Source organism: Ylistrum balloti, unplaced genomic scaffold, assembly GCF_031769215.1.
Source record: "Ylistrum balloti isolate Yb309-2 unplaced genomic scaffold, AGI_CSIRO_Ybal_v1 Utg371338, whole genome shotgun sequence".
NCBI lineage: Eukaryota > Metazoa > Mollusca > Bivalvia > Pectinida > Pectinidae > Ylistrum > Ylistrum balloti.
In genome coordinates this window covers 1,243,271-1,265,756 of record NW_026782711.1, presented here as the reverse complement: position 1 = coordinate 1,265,756, position 22,486 = coordinate 1,243,271, and the positions used below count along the sequence as shown (strand labels likewise).

Genomic DNA, 22,486 nt, shown 5'->3' with positions numbered 1-22,486 from the left:
TGTCAAGGTCGACGAAACACTTTCGAATATGTCATTATTTTTTTAGAAGTACCCGGTCAACCAGTTTTATCTCTTGGCCTTTTCGATAGGACCTTTTATCGGAAATCACGTGTCACTTTATAAGCCAATCATGAAGTGAGAAAAATGTAATTTCATAATACAAAAATCATCTCTAATAGATTTTACTTCGAAGGGTATACAAATAAATCCATGTCAAAACCTGGAGGGGAAGTTGCTCTAACCCAAACATTCAATTAATTCCATAAATTTCTATACAGAATTATTTCAAAGAATGTCTGGTACATGTACATATTCTGAATCTTGTCACAATTCAAATATAAACATATATAAAACGAGATCCAATAAACAGCAGACCAAAAATCTTCCGGGTGCGATTTACGTGGAAAAAACAATTCCTTGGTCGAAACAATAATAGCAAAAGTCAATATCCGTGAATTGATAAAGCTAGGATGATAAACAAACAGACACTGAGGTGTCTGTCTCGAGATAATCAATCACCGGCACCTTCTGGTGATACGAAAATCGAGAAAGTTAGTAAACATGGTATACAATAATGAATTGTTCAACTTACGTTTGTTAAACAATGGACACTCTCGCGATGCTCGTGTGTTTATTTGGGTGCTCCGAATGTTTGACACCAAAAAATTCATACGAGATGGCAGGAAAATGAAGCTTATCTATTCTAAAGAAATTGCTATATCTGCCATCATATCAACAGGACGTATCTCCGTTGATGTCTATACTGAGGAAATGTTCACCGCATCCATTAGAAACCTGACCCCTTTGTTGTAGACGTCATTGCTAACTAACTCTGATCACTTAGGTTATCAACTGGTGAGAAGAGCTGATAAAACACTGTCTACTAATGTTTAAACACAAATTATGACTGATACTTATGATACTAGTAACAAAGTACAAATACTTAGATTCTGTATTATATTTGTTTTCACGTTCTTAGTACATGCACACTAAATTGCAACACGTGGGCCTGTACATTACAATTTACAGTGATTCGGTCCGTGCATGAACATACATGGCCGTTGGTCACTTTCGGTATCTGACCTACTGTATACGTATATTTTATGAGCACTTGGATTAATAAATTTGTTTTGAAACCTAAACATTGTATTACTGACCGGCGGGATTGTTGTTGTTTTGTTTTGTGTTTATACATCATTATTATCATTGTTCACATTGTAGATTCCCACCTATCTCGAGTTTCGGAGTATCGAGTGTGGGGTTAGTGATTATTGTACCACCTTCTGTACTGTTTAACTCCATATTGGTTCGCGATACGCATCAATATACAACAAGCCAAATTGCCCAGGGGGGTTGCTGTAATATTTACTAAACAGCATCATGTAGCTGTCTTTATTCGATGACGTATCCCACGTGAAATCGTATCAACGACCACCGCATATTCCATACATCCTCCAGTGAGCTTTAATTTGGACACAAAGAGCTATGAGAATCGGTGTGCTTATATAAAGGAAGGTGGGACTTCAGTCACTGAAACATACAACGCGTGAATGACACCTGTTCGCAGTATGGGGATCAATTGACCAATGAACAGCTAGCCATGTTTCTGAAATGTCAGTGATTGTTTCTGTTGCAATTCCAAAGGGCCATTCACACCTTTTCACCGATTAACGACATATTTGAACGATATTTTGTTTCCGAGGACGACCTGGTATATATATAAAGGAGCATTTTGCTTTCATTAGGAACTTTATCCCGGTAACGACATATTTTTCATAAAAGGAAGGACTTCTTATTCAACGGGGAATATATGTGAGTATTCATGAAATAGATTGTAATAATGCACACACATCTGTAAAGATGCCACACCCACATTTTTCATCTCTCGAGAGAGCACGTATTTGGATTTTTCTCTTTCACTCTGATAAACTCTTTTTTTCCACCAGGTCAGTCCATATGTAGCCATTGCTATCGATACGACATGCATTTCACTTTCACGGTATAATAGATACACACACATCTATATAGATAGATTCAAATAACAAAAATGACAATATTAGATTGACATTTGAATTGAACATGTACATTTTCCAAGATATGAATTGCTTACATAAATTTTTGATAAGAGAATTAATAATTTGATTGTGCTAAAAGATACGGTAAATTATTGGATGCAATCTAAAAGGAAAAACAACACCAAACGTACACGTGAAAATGACATAAATCCGCAACTTCAAAAGAAAATGACAAAACATGTATCGTTTTGCCCTATCTCTAATAGTGGTATAAAATTGTACAGACACGTATCCCATAGACGTGTTAATAAAAGACTATAAAGAACAAGTTTTTATATCAATAGAAATATTTAAAATTATCATAATGATAAAATGGTATATTCTTATACAAGTCACACATATTGTGGAAACTTTTCCAGCAGATTAGAAAATCTAATAAAAAATGTAAATTGATAAACAACACTTATTAAGAGAATAGAAGTTTGATAGAATTAAAATATGCCAGTTAATTATCATGAAAGTAAAACTGTTCAGATTGTCATCTTTCTGTTACGTGTTTTCTTTAGAAGGGCGTGGTCTTCCTCCGACAAAATCTCCTATACTTGTTCATAATAACCGTCACAGTGAGAAAACGTCGGTGCACGACCTTGAATTTAAAGGGAAAGCACGGTCACTTTATAAAATAAATGCTATTTTGAACAAATAGGTATTGTCTGAGAATAAAATATGAATTACAATTTTGAACAAGTACAGATCGGTAAAAGCCCCGTCATTATAGCGCTATAAATGAAAATTGCGTTAAACAAGTATAGTTAAAAGATATTTTTCTTACTATTTTTAATGGTATTTATATGCATTACCAATAAAGACACACATTTTCCCTCCTAATGGCACTGATAATGACATCAACTTACCATGGGGTTAGAAATATGTGCCAAATCCCTGTGTTTTACGTCACTAAAACGTTCGCCGCTTCATACCTCGATGTAAGTGAGAACGATACCGATCCTATTGCGTTCATAGGTGTTTGATACAGGGAATAAGTTGATATATTATGATATAGTTGATTAAACTTGTATATATACCGTGATATAGATAATAAATTATATCAAGAAATGTATCGACAATATGTAGATCAGAACTACGGAGTAACTTGAGCGGGTAAAGTATTTGCGTGTCTCTGGTAAGACAATTCTACCTATATTTTCCGTAGGGTGCTGATATTTGCCCCTCCAACCGGCCAGGATAATAGCGCTTGTCAGATTGATATCCACTGCACAGGAGATGGTCAGTATATCTGATTAGTCTACATTTATCTATATACGAGCTGTCAAAACACGAACGTTATCCTCTTTAATTTACATGTGCGTGCATGTTGCTATCACAGATCGGATGGTCAGCAAGGAGTGCGTTCTGGTCCGTGCTATTCCACGTGATACGCTTTAGTTTACATTAACTGAACTGCATTAAGTAAAACAGACAGATTGTTTATTTAAGACTTGGTAAATGTGATATTCTGACACAGAAAACAAGCAATGTACTTGTACGTGACTCACTTACGCGTAAGAATGGTATATATAGACGTACATGAACTGTTGGTATTTTACAGATTTATGCCTGGAAGATGACTGGGTGTAACGGCAGCTGTACATATTACGACTATACTATGACAGAAGAATATTATGCGTCAAACTCTCTCGCAAAAGGTGTGCCACCATTTATGATAACTTTCGGGACGTTTGGAAACATCTTGTCCATTTACATTCTTACGAGGAAAAACATTCGACAGTCAACGTGTACGTTGTATCTCGTGGTGCTCGCATGCTCTGACCTGGTCGTATTATATACTGGTCTTCTTCGCAGGTGGATATTCGCCACCTTCCAGGATGACATCCGGACCCATACTTCCGGTATGTGCAAAATTCACACGTGGTTGGTGTACGTGTCGTTGGATTTTTCGGCATGGATCTTGGTAGCGGTTACAGCAGATCGCGTGGCACTGGTCTGGTTTCCTCACAAGGCCAAGGTTAAGTGCACAAAGAAATCGGCAGCTTTCATAATAACTCCAATCTTTGTATTTCTTATGTTGATCAATAGCCATATCTTGTACGGTATGGACAGGATCGTAAAAGTTGACGGAAAATCAACAACCATATCGTGTGATTTCGTTACCGAAAAATACCGCTATTTCTTCGAAGAACTGTGGCCATGGATGGATTTAACAATATTTTGTGGTCTGCCGTTTTGTTTTCTTGTCACAGGAAATGTGTTGATAATAACAAAAGTGTTCGCCAGTCAAAGAGCAGCAAAGCGACAAGTGGTACCACATGATCCCAACAGTCGTTCACAGCGCTCTCAAATGTCATCAATGAGCATAATGCTATTTTGTCTCAATTGTGTCTTCTTGCTTTGCACAACACCCGTTAGTATTTATCTGATAGGATATGTACACTGGTCCCGGAATGCTTCAGTGGCTACTCAGGCAAATCTCAGTCTTTTCTGGACCTTGGTCAACGTGTTGATGTACGCCAACAATACATTTAACTTCCTCTTGTACTGTATGAGCGGAAGTCGTTTTAGGGCGGAAGTCAAGATCGTTTTCAAGAATGTGTTTGGCCTTCATAACACTTCCAACAGGAGGCAAAATACCACACAGAGAAAAATAGGTGTTACAAATCAAGCCAGACCCACAACTGTTCCATTGGAGGAACAAGGCAGGAGAACGGCTCATCCAAAAGACAACAATAATTTTCTCTCTGTTTTTCATCAATCAGAGGGAAATGAAATCGACAGCACAACTCATTCACAAGTCATATCAACGCACGTTTGACACAGCAATTACATATAGAAAATAAATACACATTTTTAATATATCAGAAAAGTAGTATGGTGACATAAGTACAAATGATATTAAAGGATACATGGGGAAAATATCAACATTTGAACTCGCTTTATGAAGCATGATAGATAAACTTTATATTACCGCCTTAGTATTTACTTAATGAATGGATGGAGAAAAAAAATCGACTTTTTATCAGAGGTGCAACAACAGAGAAGGAACCTCGTGTGTCTGCCATTGAGAGTAAGTCTTTGTACTGTATATATGGGGTCTGACATTAGAGTTTGAATCTTTGTACTGTATATATGGGGTCTGACATTAGAGTTTGAATCTGTGTACTGTATATATGGCGTCTGACATTAGAGTTTGAATCTTTGTAGTTTATATATGGCGCCTGACATTAGAGTTTGAATCTTTGTACTGTATATATGGCGTCAGACGTTAGAGTTTGAATCTTTGTACTGTATATATGGCGTCTGACATTAGAGTTTGAATCTTTGTACTGTATATATGGCGTCAGACGTTAGAGTTTGAATCTTTGTACTGTATATATGGCGCCAAACATTAGAGTTTGAATCTTTGTACTGTATATATGGCGCCAGACATTAGAGTTTGAATCTTCATACTGTATGTCTTTGTACTGTATATATGGCGTCTGACATTAGAGTTTGAATCTGTGTACTGTATATATGGGGTCTGACATTAGAGTTTGAATCTGTGTACTGTATATATGGCGTCTGACATTAGAGTTTGAATCTGTGTACTGTATATATGGCGCCTGGCATTAGAGTTTGAATCTGTGTAATGTATATATGGCGCCAGACGTTAGAGTTTGAATCTGTGTACTGTATATATGGGGTCTAACACTAGAGTTTGAATCTGTGTACTGTATATATGGCGCCTGGCATTAGAGTTTGAATCTGTGTAATGTATATATGGCGCCAGACGTTAGAGTTTGAATCTGTGTACTGTATATATGGGGTCTAACACTAGAGTTTGAATCTGTGTACTGTATATATGGCATCTGACATTAGAGTTTGAATCTTTGTACTTTATATATGGCGCCAAACATTAGAGTTTGAATCTTTGTACTTTATATATGGCGCCAAACATTAGAGTTTGAATCTGTGTACTGTATATATGGCGTCTGACATTAGAGTTTGAATCTGTGTAATGTATATATGGCGCCAGACATTAGAGTTTGAATCTTTGTACTGTATATATGGCGCCTGACATTAGAGTTTGAATCTTTGTACTGTATATATGGCGTCTGACATTAGAGTTTGAATCTTTGTACTGTATATATGGCGCCTGACATTAGAGTTTGAATCTTTGTACTGTATATATGGCGTCTGACATTAGAGTTTGAATCTTTGTACTGTATATATGGCGCCAGACATTAGAGTTTGAATCTTCATACTGTATGTCTTTGTACTGTATATATAGCGCCTGACATTAGAGTTTGAATCTTTGTACTGTATATATGGGGTCTGACATTAGAGTTTGAATCTGTGTTCTGTATATATGGCGCCTGACATTAGAGTTTGAATCTTTGTACTGTATATATGGCGTCTGACATTAGAGTTTGAATCTTTGTACTGTATATATGGCGCCTGACATTAGAGTTTGAATCTGTGTACTGTATATATGGCGTCTGACATTAGAGTTTGAATCTTTGTACTGTATATATGGGGTCTGACATTAGAGTTTGAATCTTTGTACTGTATATATGGCGTCTGACATTAGAGTTTGAATCTGTGTACTGTATATATGGCGTCTGACATTAGAGTTTGAATCTGTGTACTGTATATATGGGGTCTGACATTAGAGTTTGAATCTGTGTACTGTATATATGGCGTCTGACATTAGAGTTTGAATCTGTGTACTGTATATATGGCGCCTGGCATTAGAGTTTGAATCTGTGTAATGTATATATGGCGCCAGACGTTAGAGTTTGAATCTGTGTACTGTATATATGGGGTCTAACACTAGAGTTTGAATCTGTGTACTGTATATATGGCGTCTGACATTAGAGTTTGAATCTGTGTAATGTATATATGGCGCCAGACGTTAGAGTTTGAATCTGTGTACTGTATATATGGCGCCTGGCATTAGAGTTTGAATCTTTGTACTGTATATATGGGGTCTAACACTAGAGTTTGAATCTTTGTACTGTATATATGGCATCTGACATTAGAGTTTGAATCTTTGTACTTTATATATGGCGCCAAACATTAGAGTTTGAATCTTTGTACTTTATATATGGCGCCAAACATTAGAGTTTGAATCTGTGTACTGTATATATGGCGTCTGACATTAGAGTTTGAATCTGTGTAATGTATATATGGCGCCAGACATTAGAGTTTGAATCTTTGTACTGTATATATGGGGTCTGACATTAGAGTTTGAATCTGTGTACTGTATATATGGCGCCTGACATTAGAGTTTGAATCTTTGTACTGTATATATGGCGTCTGACATTAGAGTTTGAATCTTTGTACTGTATATATGGCGCCTGACATTAGAGTTTGAATCTTTGTACTGTATATATGGCGTCTGACATTAGAGTTTGAATCTTTGTACTGTATATATGGCGCCAGACATTAGAGTTTGAATCTTCATACTGTATGTCTTTGTACTGTATATATAGCGCCTGACATTAGAGTTTGAATCTTTGTACTGTATATATGGGGTCTGACATTAGAGTTTGAATCTGTGTTCTGTATATATGGCGCCTGACATTAGAGTTTGAATCTTTGTACTGTATATATGGCGTCTGACATTAGAGTTTGAATCTTTGTACTGTATATATGGCGCCTGACATTAGAGTTTGAATCTGTGTACTGTATATATGGCGTCTGACATTAGAGTTTGAATCTTTGTACTGTATATATGGGGTCTGACATTAGAGTTTGAATCTGTGTACTGTATATATGGCGTCTGACATTAGAGTTTGAATCTTTGTACTATATATATGGCGTCTGACATTAGAGTTTGAATCTTTGTACTGTATATATGGCGCTAGACATTAGAGTTTGAATCTGTGTACTGTATATATGGGGTCTGACATTAGAGTTTGAATCTTTGTACTGTATATATGGCGTCTGACATTAGAGTTTGAATCTTTGTACTGTATATATGGCGTCTGACATTAGAGTTTGAATCTTTGTACTGTATATATGGCGCCAGACAGTTGAGTTTGAATCTGTGTACTGTATATATGGCGCCAGACATAAGAAAGTGAACCGTTGTACTGTATATCTTTTACAGAAAAGTAACCTTTGTACTATATATATACATATATACATATATGTATATGTATATAAAAAGCATCTTGGGGGATATTTATCATATATATATATATATATATGTAGGGGAAGGATACTTATATAATGGTAATCAGAAAAGTGTCCGGGGGGATATTCATCATTATACCAAAGGGGGGATACATATATAATGGTAATCAGAAAAGTGTCCGGGGGGATATTCATAATTATACCAAAGGGGGGATACATATATGATGGTAATCAGAAAAGTGTCCGGGGGGATATTCATAATTATACCAAAGGGGGGATACATATATGATGGTAATCAGAAAAGTGTCCGGGGGGATATTCATAATTATACCAAAGGGGGGATACACATATGATGGTAATCAGAAAAGAATCAAGGGGGTAATCTATTATATATATAGAGAGAAGATACATATATATATATGTCCTTTTTTAATTACTCATACCCATATTGTCCATCCTTTGAGTGAAGAAATAAACATTACAGCTGTGACTGTTCACTTGCTTTTTAGCTCACCTGACCCGAAGGGCCAAGTGAGCTAAAGGAATATCGCGGCATCTGTCAACTTTTTTTGCAAGACACTACAAGTCATGAATGACTGAGATGATTTTGACCAAATTTTGTCAGAAGCATTCTTAGGGAAATGGAAACATTTTTGTATAAATGTGTGTGTCCTGGCCACCAATGGCCTGAGGGGCGGGGCCCAAAAGGGGGGATTTTGCTAGTTCTTTAAAATCCTACTCCTCCTGTAGGAATGATTGGATTTTGCCTAAATTTGGTCAGAAGCATCTTTTGGTGAAGGATTTTTTTTTGTATAAACGTTGGAGATTAAGTGACTAAACTTTAATTTGGAAATATTTGAAATACCCAACCTATAGGCAGGTGTACCATTGATGGGCTTTAATATCCAGGTGATCGATACAGGCTCTGTGGTTATCTTGTTTTTGTACACATTCTATAAAGCAGGATGTTTTCTGCTACATGTGACACATTAAATGAAAATTATGATACAAAAGTGACTATTTGTTTTCCTTTCTGTTTTTTTTATCTTGATCCAAAGACTAAATCATATGAATTAATGTTGAGCCAAGACTTTTATCATTGTTATCAGTAAACTGCTTGTCTTGTCTTGTCTTCTAGACAGGACAACAAGACGAGACAATTTATGTAATATTGGTGTGTCTTTTTCTATGAATGAAATAATTGTTTCAAAATTAAATAAATAAACTGCATGTAGTTACACTTTAAAAGACTGAAAGGATTCAAGGCTTCCGTGATGATGGAGCCCTGACCAGTTTCATTTCTGAGTAGTTATCTATCAGAGGGGAACAACTGGTGTTTGGTCATTTACATAAAGTGTAAAGGAAAGTACATAACTGACACAGAGTATATGTATACTGAATTTGACTTCCAAGAAAAACGGAGAACATCTTAAAGTAAAAGAGCACACAGTATAGAATGTTATATGCCCCCTAATATTTCAGAAAATTTCCCCCCTAGATACTATTCTGAAAGCTGTCATAAATGTATCCCCCCTAATATTTCAGATATTTGTCCACTATATACCTTTCTGATAGCCATTATAACGGTATCCCCTAATATCTCAGATAATTTGTCCCCTGGATACTATTCTGACAGCCATTATAAAGGTATCCCCTAATATCTCAAATAATTTGTCCCCTGGATACTATTCTGATAGCCATTATAACGGTATCCCCTAATATCTCAGATAATTTGTCCCCTGGATACTATTCTGATAGCCATTATAAAGGTATCCCCTAATATCTCAGATAATTTGTCCCCTGGATACTATTCTGATAGCCATTATAACGGTATCCCCTAATATCTCAGATAATTTGTCCCCTGGATACTATTCTGATAGCCATTATAACGGTATCCCCTAATATCTCAAATAATTTGTCCCCTGGATACTATTCTGATAGCCATTATAACGGTATCCCCTAATATCTCAGATAATTTGTCCCCTGGATACTATTCTGATAGCCATTATAAAGGTATCCCCTAATATCTCAGATAATTTGTCCCCTGGATACTATTCTGATAGCCACTATAACGGTGTCCCCTAATATCTCAGATAATTTGTCCCCTGGATACTATTCTGACAGCCATTATAAAGGTATCCCCTAATATCTCAGATAATTTGTCCCCTGGATACTATTCTGATAGCTATCATAAATTGATTCCCCTAGTAAAAATGCTATGGGGGATACTTTTCTGATGGACAAAAAAGTATCCCCGGATACTTTTGTGATAGAGGAAAAAGTATCAGGGTACTTACATGATAGGGGATACGAATACGATATGAGATTGAGTCTTAAAACCTAGTCCAAAATTATAATGAATAATCTATATAAAAAAGTAAATTTCAAATTTTCTTTAAAAAATATTTTAAAAATCGTACACTTTGACTGCGTTAATCAATTTTCCTTAGTTTGTTCATATCAGAGACGTATATTAAACGTCCATGCCTAGATCGGAGATTTGTTATTTTGAGGCAGTGAAAATTTTAACGTAGCAATCAAACGAGAAAATGTGATTAATTAAATCCAAGTTTTAATTAGCTAGATAAACAAATGTACTGAGATGAATTGAAACTCAGAGAAATCTGAATTTGTTCATAGCCATAGCTCTTAGATCTCTGCTAAAACGCTCAGGGGAGACAAAGTTTTAAATACATTCTTTTCAGTAACATATATACTTATTATTTTACATGCACATCTACGTACTATTATCTGGTTATATTTAGAGACTTATTTACATTTCGTCTGTTACGTTTCCTTATAAACAGTGAAGACATCAGCAGACGCTTCCTGTCGGGTTATTTCCGTCATGTTGGTATTTTGTCGTCCTCGATGTTTTCCTACTACACCACACGTGTAGCCTCTGGTGTTCAACGAGTCAACTGTTTATAGATGGTCAACTGACCTAGTACAGCCGTTTTTCGTAAGTTTGTATTCTAACCTTTCACCAGAATAATATATTGACTGTCGTCTGTATACATGACACTTGCTATTTTAGTGGTATATAGCTATTCGGAGATTCCTGCGATGTAACGTCTAACCACGGGTATCTAGCATTTGTTTTATTTTTCATTTTACTGGTGAAATCATTGTAAACTAGTTTAACATGAACACTAGCTGCAAAGAGTAGTCATTTTTGCTTTAGGTCTAAACCAGGTCGGACAGAAAATGCTTGATGGAGTGACAGTTACTGCTTGGAGTAAAAGTTAAAAGTTTAGTACTGTTTAAAATAAATGTCATCGGTGGGACTTTTCTAACTTGCACCTGTAATAAGATTATGGAATTTACCTTTATTCTGTTTTAGTCACAATATAAGCAACAGAGGTGATAAAATTTGAGACATTTAAATTAAACCAGACAAATGAATCCCTTTTGTGTTGAAATGTGTAATATTTTCAAAACATGATGCATATGCTGAAATTACTACAGATTTTTCTAACTTGCATCTGTAACAAGATAACGGAACATGTCATTTTTAGTAAGATTATGGCATGTCATGCAGTCACTTTTAACATTCTGTTGATTTACATTAATAGTATCCTTGATACTCCAGGGGTTACAATCACATTCACTCTCTTCTCTCCTGGAGCATGTCATGGCAAAATTGAAAGATCTTTGTGCAACATTAGAATCATAGAAATTTAATCCAAATATTATTAACACTTAGGTTGGCGAGTTTTTATGGGCCAGGCCAGTCAATACTGTCCATGCAGGTCCTGGTTTCATGAACATTTTGTAACATGTAAATCCTGTGAGGAATCCATTATGTAAGATTTCCTTAAATATGCTTTTCACAAGCACTCCTTACCAAGGACTTTCTTAAGGTTAAAGAACATTCCTGAAACTGGGGCCAGAAAGCAGTCATTGCCTTGACTTTCTTCTTGTTTTATTACATGGTTATGACATGCCCATAATGAAACATTCATCATCCATGCAGTGTCAACTACTTTTATGCTCCGCGAAGGGAGAGCATATAAAGTAGCTGCTTTGTCTGTCTGTCCATTATAATTTTGTCCGAAGCGGAACACAAAAACTCTAAGAGATATCATTACCAACATATAACTTTATAGGAAGATAGGTCTCAATGAGTAGGAGGACAGTGCACAAGAATCACAACTCTCTCATACTTAAATTTTGTCCCAAACAGGAGGGGCATAACCGTTTCTGATGGCCCTTGTCTTCAAATTACTTCATCTCAATGAAACAAAATCATGACATTTAACAGGAAAGTTGTGAGATGAAGTCCAATAAAGTTTGTGTAGAAATATGACCTTGACCCATATTCAATGTTCCAGCTTGAAATTTTGAAAAATGTTTAACAACCTCTTATGTTTAACCACAATGCATAATTGGCTTGTAGTTTCCTGGGATGAAAGTAGACAATTTTTGTTAAAAGAAATGACCTTGATTCTCAATCCATGTTCTAGGTCACATGATCAAATTTATGAATGCACTTTATCCACTTCTTCTTGAAAACCTTATATTTGACTGATAGACTTCTGTAATAAGACTTGATATTTTTGAGCAGTTGAATCAAACGAAAGACGACTATGATAAAAGAACAAACAAAAATGCAAAATTGTCAATATCCACCATATTTGAATAAACAGTCGTTGTCCTTAGTCATGATAACTAGATATTGCTAAAGATCCTTTTATTAAAGTTGATTTGATTTGATTTGTTCTTTCAGATTACATACTGAAAACAACAACCTGGAGCTTTGGAATCACTGGACATATGTACTAAGGATAGAACTTTTTGATATAGAGACAATGAGAAACTTAACAGTGGTGATGGGCCATCTCCACATAATCAGACAATCTGTTAGAACATTCGCTACTGCTCAACGATATGGTAAAGAAGATACTAAATGTAGAAATATTGATCAAGGCTCATTGAAAACAGGCCATTACTTGCTAAAGAACTACATACAGAGACCCCCATTGGAAAAATGTGAGCGTCTCCCCTTTAGCAGGAAGAAAATCACAGTGTCTGATGTAGAACCAGCATTTAAGTCCTGCCAAGCATGTGTTAAAGTCTGCAGAAGTATTTTGAATGAGAATAAATTTATGTCGACCAAGCAAGTGGAAGTTTTAGATGCTCTCCAGAGAAATATATGGGAATTTCATATACTTGATTTGACCTTTGAACAGTTATTTGATCTCATTGAGAGAAGTATTATGAAGAAATATAAATGTGAATACTTCTTGCGTGCCTTGTTCATGCAAGCAACATCAAAGTTTGATACTTACGAATGGGATGCCAGTTCCATTTCACTTCTAATGTTGTTTACAACTGTGTTTAGACAAGTTCCTCGTTCCTTAATGGATAAGGTACACACATTTGTCTGTTTGAATATAAAACTATTTTCCTTGAAAGAGCTGATTTTGATCATGAATGCATTCTATGTAGGAAAGTTCAATTATGGTCATGCAGACTTTCTGGCTTCCTCAGTAATAGACAAAGCTCTGACAAATCTTCGTGACTTGAATTCTAGAGATCTTCTCATGATTATCAAGCTGTGCCAATCACACAGAGAGGACAATTTCACCTTTTTGTTTGATGTTGCGAGAACACTAATGAGGGATGAAAATGATTTGAAGAAACATTGCAGGAATTTTATAGATGTTGCATACTTGTTGAAACAATATGCAAAGTATAAGCTTGATGTTCCGGAATTTGTGGATGCTGTCATAAACGCTTTACCAAAGCCTGCAGATATTCAGATTGAAAGCTGTGAGGAGGACAATGCAATTAAAGTAACCAACACCAACCCACAGCTCACCATTCGACTGAAGGATATTGGCACAATATCATGGGCACTTGGGTGTTTAGCTTATGATGTAGGAGACACAACAGGCATCCACTCATATTTAGAAAAATTGTTCGTAGCCATTCATAGAATTGACAATAGGAATGCACATAGCTTTATCAGGGAATTCTTTTTTGGCCAAGTTGTTGCTGGGAAATTTACGCCAGTTTTCATTCAGTACATGAGAGATCATAGTTCCAAACATTTAAAAGGTGAGAAAACTGTAATATTGAAACATAATTATGTTTGTATCTTATATCATTATTTTTGGTCTGACATCACTTATCATGTTGCCACAATTAATCCTCTGGCTCACAACATCCATCCACTACTTTATCTGTTGTTCTGACATTTAGACACCACAAATCCTGTTGTCCCATAAGTTCCAGCCACTATTATGTTGCCCAACAGCATTCAACCAACTTTAATTGTATAATCATCCTCCAACGTCCAGCCACCACCATACCTGTGAATGTTTTTTTTTTCTTGAAAGTGCTAAATTACACATATTACCTTTTAAATAATTAATCTATTTTGAAGTAAATAGATCATCACAATGTCATATTTATATTTACCATCAGTATGAATGGACAAGAGGTAATGTTGGATGTGTTTGACATAATTATGTGGTGACATTAATTTCAAGTATTCGTTGTTTTGCTATACACAGGCCCATTGAACCTTTTTTCTTTGTATGGTCATGTATAATGTTCTTTTGTTTTCACAGAACAACTTGAGAAAAACAATTACACACGTAAAGGAATGTTGTATATTTTTCTTCGTGTCTGCATGGATATTGATTGTCCAGATGTTGAGCTCAAGAAAATTCCGAGGGTAAGAAAGTAGGAAGATAGGATCTTACTGATGTACAATTAATTAGAAATCTTTGATATTAGTGGATACCTTATAATTACAATTACCATTGTGGGACAAATACCGTGAAATTCATTGTATAAATCACTTGTTGGCTTGGCTGAAAGCAAGTATGGGATCTTGCTATCGAAGGAAACTGGACCCAATGAAAACCAAAGCGGTCTTGATGGTGATTCCATAACTATTTTATAGATAATACGATAAAAATGGTCTTATCAAAGGGTTCAGTTTTCTGCTATTTTTGAAGATTAAATAAAACTGTGCAAAAGGAGATGTCTGTACCTTGAAAATGAAATAGAAAGGTCCACTGATTTACTGGCATGTGAAAAAATTCCTTTCAAATTTATCCTTGAAAATTGAGCCACTGAAAAAATTGCCTTTGCAGTAGACTGATAACTCCTTTAAGTTCTGAAATATCTCTCTAAATAATTTTGTATGGATCAATCACACTAGATGATGGGGTTAGGTTTATAAAGTTTAAGTTCTTCAGTCTCTCTGTAAATAATTTTGTATGGATCAATCATACTAGGTGATGGGGTTAGGTTTATAAAGCTATTGATTTGTGAACAAGATTTGCCAATTAATAGGATTTCTTCAGGACACACCTTTTATAATGGTTTCTACTAATACCTGTTAAATTGGGGAGACTTATTTCCCTACAATGTAGGTCTGGTAGACATGTAACTCAGAATGTTTTACCCTTGTTAACAAATAAACATTAAGATATGTTGGATATCAGTCATTGTTAGAATGATATTACTCATCTTTTGATTATGTTGTTTGTTACTGCCCAGACTACAGTCTGTGGTCATATGTAATGAAAGTACCTCTCTTAAAGGTGGCCGAATGAAAAAAAAAACATCAATCTCCCTTCACCATTTTAATGTAGTCTTTCCTTTTATAATCCAGGGGTATGTTAACATATTGCTATTCCAGAATGGTCTACTAGTCAACAAATAAGTAAGCAAGTTGCAGAGCTTTGCTACACTTAATTCATGGCAGACTCAACAGAAATATGACATAGGCAAATTCCCAGGATAACAGATGGATTCTGTGATAAATTTTAATGATTCAAAAAGGCACTTTAAAAGATTTTTAGGATTATTTTTCAGGGGGAGATGGAGCATGTCATGAAGCAGGATATTGCTGTACCATCATATCAATACTTTGAAGATTTCACCAACTACATGAATGAATTGTTACAAGGAAAATTTGTTGTACATCATACTGTTCTGCCATACATCACAAATCGTAAGTAATACAGGGGAGGTAACTGTGATTCATTTCCTTTGTTACATTTAACTCTCTTAAGAGTATCTACTTTCTCTAATAAGATTTGACGACTAACAATTTATCTATGGCTCAAGTTGACTAGAGGGTGGGCTTATTAAAGGTTAATAAAACAAAGTTTGTTGGAACTAGTTCTACTGAATCACAATAAGGGATGGTCGATGTGCTCTTACAGATATGTTACATTGTAATCATGGGGGCTGACGGACAATTATCACTTTATGTCACATTTGACATTTTTAGCTGCCTTAGAATCAGATATTTCTGCAAGTAAGAAAAAGTAATTCATAGTCTTTTATAATAAGAGACTGAAAAATAAGTATGTATGTATTAGTGAGAAAAATTTTATTTTCATTCAGCTGGAAAATTCTGTATTCTGTATTTCAGTCATGGAAATTCGTTTAGATGAAAACAACAGACCAGTACCCTTTACACCAACAAAATATGAGGATCTTTTAGAGGAAATGATGGACAAGGAATTGATGTCAAAAAGAGGTAGACGGATGTAAGTTTAATATAAGATTTAAAAAGTAAGCAGGTATATTCATATTGAGGGGGTACATTGTATGATTTGTAATTGTATATGAGGATGATATATACACTGATCTATAAAGATTCTGCAAAGTTGTAAAATATGGATCCTATTTCTTCCACGCTTACTGCGTCTTATGCAGGTTTCATTTGATGATTGTTGAATGATGATAATGTGTTCTGGTCAATATCATTAGTTATTCACTAGAGTCACATGATCACATGATAGTCACATGATCACAATTTACAAGGTAAGGGTCATAAGAAATGTATTGTGGGAAATATGTTTAATTATTTTCTATCATTCACGACTGATGATAGTCACATGGTCTTAGGTTACAAGGTCAGGGTCATTACTAAATGTTCAATGCAATTGAGGACTTTTGTTATGACATCAAAACAAAGATTTGGTTGAGATGTAACAAGAAGTCTATTGATCACAAGTTGTTAAAAGTTTGTTTGTTTGCTGGGTTTATTCCACTGTGAACAGCCAAGGTCATTTTGAGGGTAAAATGTCTTGTTTTAGTATGAATGAGCCAACACCAGTCCAATATGTAGGTAAGGTCCTTAGGTAGTAAATCACTGGGAAATGGATACTGTGAGTTATAGAGGGAGTCACTCAGTAGTTACAATAACAAGACATCAGGAAAGGAGTGTTGAGCTATCTTATGTCTTGTTATTGTTTTAGTGTGTTTACCATAATTAACAAACCATATGATTAAGACCATATTTATTACCTGGTATTACAAAATATGTTTAGTGGCATTCTCTGTACAAACTTATCCTTGTTTAAACAACAAACAAGTCATTGACTAGTGAAGAGGGACAATGCTCTGTATAGGTATGCGAGGACATTTCTACTGTTATTTGATTTTCATCTAATTAATTTTAAATCATAAGTTTTGTCCACTTCTATGGTGTCCATATCTTAAGATTTATGGTGATGTGAAAATCTTTGACCTTAATTATTTAAAAAGTATGTCAAAGGATTGTCATGGACATTATTTCACCTTATAATTACCAAATTTTGCATGAAAATTCTATCTTAGAACATAGAGCACATTTCAGGAAAAATTTATCTTCATGATAGATACTGTTACCATGTATGTATGGTCTCATAGACATTAAATAGCCTAGTAGTGCAGGGAGTTCGGGATACTCTTAGCAACACAGTTGTTAAATAACATGTTGCAAATATTTCACTCTTTGTCCTTGTTGCAGAACTTGTAGTTGGCTTGGATTGAATTTTGTACAACACTGTAAAATGTTTATAGAGTGTGACAAAATGTTTAAAAATATCTTTATATACCATAAAATGATATTTTCATTGCTCTCAAATTTATTGGGGTTTCTAAAAAAAGTGCATTTTCATGGGTGCTTGATTTGGTCAAGTCATGGTTCTATATACAACTCTATGAATTAAGGTTTCTATTTTCACATATCTATATCAACAAGACACAGAAGTTAAAACACATCTAATGATCATTTTTATTTCAGTGTGATTTTGCAAAGAACCCAGTCATCCTGCTTGCAAAGTGGAAAGCATTTAAGTATGCTTGATCGACCATCTGGACTTACATTAGTCAGCAAAAGACATCTGTATAAACTTGGATACGAATCCTGTTTGGTAAAATTTCCCTTATATTTTGTAACTTATTTGTTATTCATGTTACTATACCAAGCAGACATGTACAGTGTATGTCTAAACAACTGTCAAGTTGTCTGTTTATCTCATTTGGTTATACAATGACATAACATCTGTCCGGCGCCTGTCAACTCGTTACTAACAATAACTACTAGTCTTGAACAACAGTACAGATTTTGACCAATTTTGATCAGAAATATCCTTTGGGGGGAAAGAAAACCAATTCTGTATAAATATTGGTTCTCTGCCTCCAAGGGGCATAGGGACTGGGCCCAAAAGGGGAAATTTTTCAAGTCTTTTAAAATCCTACTTCTGTAGGAATGAATGGATATTGCCCAAATTTGTTCTGAAGCACTCTTGGGTGAAAGGGAATCAATTTTGTTTAAACATTAGGCCTTTGCCCCGTGGGGCAGGGCCCAAAAGGGGAAATAAAGTAAATTATTTAAAATCCTACTTTTCAGGTAAGAATGAAGGGATATTGCCCAAATTTGGTCTGAAGCATTCTTGGATGAAGGGGAATCAATCTTGTATAGCCGTAAGGTCTTGGCCCCTTGGGGAGGAAGGGCAGGGCCCATTAGGGAAAATAGAGCAAATTTTTAAAAATTATACCTCCTGTAGAAATGATTTGATTTTGCCCAAATTTGGACTAAAGCATTCTTTGGTGAAAGGGAAACAATTTTATGAAAACAGTTGATCTTAGCCTCCTGGGGTGGGGTCCAGTAGGGGAAATAGAGCAAATATCTTACATAAATGTTAGGTCTCTGCCGTCTGGGGCCAGACAGGCAGAGTCCAATAGATGATATAGAGAAAATTCTATAAAATCCTTTTCCTGCTGGAGGAATGATTAGATTTTGGCCAAAGTTTGTCTTAAGCATTCTTGGGTGAAGGGAAATGAATTTTGTATAATGGTAGATTTTAAGGCCCCAGAGGTGGGGCCCAATAGGGGAAAAAGTGCAAATTCTTTAAGTTCCTAGTCTTCCAGTAAGAATGATTTGGTTTTACCCAAATGTTTTTTCTGAAACTCTTTGGCAAAGGGGAATAAATTTTGTACTTGGTGGATCACTGCACTCTGGGGCCAGAGGGGCAGAGCCCTATAGGTGAAATATTTGAAAAAAAAAAAAGATTTAAAACTTCTTCTTCTGCTGTAGGAATGATTAGATTTTCCCTGAATTTTGTCTGAAGCATTCTTGCGTGAGGAGGAATAAATTTTGTATACATGGCCAGTCTCAGCTAGCTGGAATGGGTGGGGCCCAATAGGGGAAAAAAGTGCCTTCTGTAGGATTGATAATATTTTTGCCCAAATTTGGTGGATCCTTGAATAAATTAAAATCAACTTTGTATAAATGATGGATGAAGGCACATTTTGGTGAAATGGGTAGGACCCATTCAACAGGAAATAGAGCAAATGCTGTAAAATTCTGCCTTTGGGATTGCAGGATTCTGTCCCAACTTAGCAAAAACCACAAGATATTTGGCTGATCACTTAAGGACTGAGGGGATGAGACCCAGTAGAGAAATAGATATAGTGGAAATTCAAAATATCTTTGCCTTTAATTTGGATGAAGTTATTGCAGCTGAAAGAAAGCCAAGTGAACGATACAGGCCCTATGGGCCTCTTGTCATTTGAATTCAATGGTTGATAAAACTGCAAATTGGCAACCTCAAATTTTTAGACATTTGTGTAAATGTTAATTGATGAACAAAATTACTAACTAAAAAAGTCTTGTTTTTTGTGCATGACTGTCAGTCATAAAAAGTCAGTAAGCTCTTAGCTACTTCAGTTATCTAAAAACATGGTATCTTCCTTTTCCAGGTAACTCTCTTGCATTCACCTTTACCTGAACGAGTTCATCAGACAGTATCAATGTTGGTGAGGGATTTTGGTGTACAAGTTAATTCAGCAGTGCTAAAGAGGGTTGAACGAAGATGTCTAATAGATCAACTTCATAGAACTGGACATGTACAAAATAAAACTCATTGAGAGTGAGTGTGTGTAACCAGGAACCTCAATGTCGTATCAATATCCTGCTCTAGTTCAAATACATCTTCAATTGTGTTCAACTTACCGGTAGTTTCATTCATATTTACAATAATGTGTTCATAAAGTCATGCACTATAGTTGTGCCACATTTCTGTCCACACCAGCTTGATATGTGCCATCCATGCCCATTGTACTACAGCTAAAATGTGAATGGCTTTATTCATTCAATGATATTGTTCAATCACTTGTTACAATACTATAATTTATTACAAATAAATTGTTTGTAAACTGAAATCAGAAGGATATCTGTGTAAACTGAAATCAGAAGGATATCTGTATTTAGTATTTATTGAATAATACCAAGGTAAGTAAACATTTCCAATATATAATATCTATGAATACTTTCAATTTAAGATTAGTATCAAAACAGCAATTAACTTGGACATTTTTTGTACAATGTAAGTATCACATACAATGTAGACAACATCTAGTGCAGTGTAGACATACATCTGGTGATGTCATCGCATTGTGTTATGTAAACATTATATATGGTTTATGAAATCGATCATCTAGTGCAATGAAAACATCACAAAACACAATCTAAACATTACAACATTTTACAATTTATTATAATTTGGTACAATGTGAATATTGGAATGTTGTACAATGTTTTATCATTATACGATGCAAAGTTAACATCACGTGAAGCAATGTAAACATTAGAAATTGAACAATGTTAACATCCCTTCATTTATTAGTTCATCTGACAAAGCCTGTGAAAAGAAATTACCTTGACCCTTATTCAAGGTTACAGGGGCCAATTTGTGAACAAGAGGCCTAGCAGACTGGACGGTCACCTGAGACCAGCAGTATTGAATATAAAGGTTAAAGGATAGTTATCTAGTGTCATGAAACTGAGATTGTGACACTGTATATAGACAGTGTCATTACATGCATTCCATCAAAACTGTCATCCTATACTGATAATTCTTATACAGTTTATTTCCAGTGGGAAATAACTAACGTTATGCTCAAAAATATCTTTTTTCTATGAAAATTACAGTCTAAACAAAAATTCCTCCCCAAGAAGAAATGTTAGACCCATTTTGGTAATTAAGGCACCTTAAGATGCTTGCATTCATGAAGAGTATTTGATTCTACCATATCTGTGACTTTTGAAATTTCAGTCAATTTTACCCCTTTTGGCCCCACCCATCATCCCCTGGGGGTCAGTCAGGATCAAAAGGGGCATACCATTGTGCCGTCATCCTTCACTGATCATTCTAATCAAGTGTGAAATATTTCGAATGGAAATTAAACAAATTGTGCTCAAAAATCTAGTTTTCCATTATAAACTATAGTAAACTTAACCCCCTTCCCACAGGGATATGCGAGACCCTGGGGCTGTAAAATTCACAATTTTGGTAAAGCTCCTTAAGATGTTTCCAATCATTAAAGTTTTTTATTCTACCATATCTGGGTCTTGAGTAAAAACTTCTTGAAATCTGAATCAATTTGACCCCTTTTAGCCCACCCCTCAGGCCCTGGGGGGCGAGGACTGTATAATTTAAATTTTGGTCCATTTAAGACCAGGGAAGGTTTCAGCAAAATTTCAGTGAAATAAGTGCAATGGTAACATCACATCATGCAAAGTCAATGTTGTATGATATTAACAAGTAATACTAGTAGGTGTAAATGTAGTGTGCTGCAATACCACATATGCAAGGTCAAGGCAATTCCAGGTTTAAGATGTGGTGACGCGAGGTTTGGTCTCGTTCCATATTAACAAGAGTGCAAGAAAAGACAACCCAACAACAGGAAAATGGATAGGGTTTATTTTACCTGCACTGATGATTTTGTAAATATGAAAATAGAAGTCACAAGTAAAATACAGCCTACAAGAGACACAACACATCATATTATACAACATAGGTAATGACCCAACGTTAACTACACAGGCCTAATATCCATGTTACAACTAGTTCTGTAAAGATACAGGCTATTAACCAATCAGAGCAGAATTGAAAGTGGAAAGGAAGTGACAATGTAAAGTAAAGGAACTATTGTAAATGCCGAGAGGACAGCCCAAGCAAGCAATGGTGATGATTAAACAACTCAAGATCAATAACAAACATCCACTTAAATACAATGAACAATTAAAAACA

The 22,486-nt window shown here is 35.4% G+C and overlaps 2 protein-coding genes across 2 annotated transcripts; both read left to right on the top strand.

Moving 5' to 3' along the window:
• Window positions 1-3,681: 3,681 nt before the first annotated feature.
• LOC132562053 (mu-type opioid receptor-like) lies at window positions 3,682-4,845 on the top strand. The gene has a single exon (XM_060226776.1). It carries the CDS (start codon window positions 3,682-3,684, stop codon window positions 4,843-4,845), a length of 1,164 nt encoding a protein of 387 aa, XP_060082759.1.
• A 6,186-nt stretch (window positions 4,846-11,031) lies between these two features.
• On the top strand, window positions 11,032-20,516 carry LOC132562072 (uncharacterized). Its single transcript, XM_060226801.1, has 7 exons — window positions 11,032-11,112; window positions 12,880-14,213; window positions 14,729-14,835; window positions 15,987-16,125; window positions 16,552-16,669; window positions 18,193-18,322; window positions 20,154-20,516. The coding sequence occupies exons 2-7, from the start codon at window positions 12,962-12,964 to the stop codon at window positions 20,319-20,321; spliced, it is 1,914 nt and encodes a 637-aa protein (XP_060082784.1). The 5' UTR covers window positions 11,032-11,112; window positions 12,880-12,961; the 3' UTR covers window positions 20,322-20,516.
• Window positions 20,517-22,486: the final 1,970 nt, after the last annotated feature.

Excerpts from the sequence above, each read along its gene's own strand:
- LOC132562053 (XM_060226776.1), top strand. The coding sequence starts at position 3,682 with ATGACAGAAGAATATTATGCGTCAAACTCTCTCGCAAAAGGTGTGCCA.
- LOC132562072 (XM_060226801.1), top strand. The coding sequence starts at position 12,962 with ATGAGAAACTTAACAGTGGTGATGGGCCATCTCCACATAATCAGACAA. Across the intron at positions 16,126-16,551 it reads TCTGCCATACATCACAAATC|TCATGGAAATTCGTTTAGAT; the intron begins GTAAGTAATACA and ends TCTGTATTTCAG. Across the intron at positions 16,670-18,192 it reads TCAAAAAGAGGTAGACGGAT|TGTGATTTTGCAAAGAACCC; the intron begins GTAAGTTTAATA and ends TTTTTATTTCAG.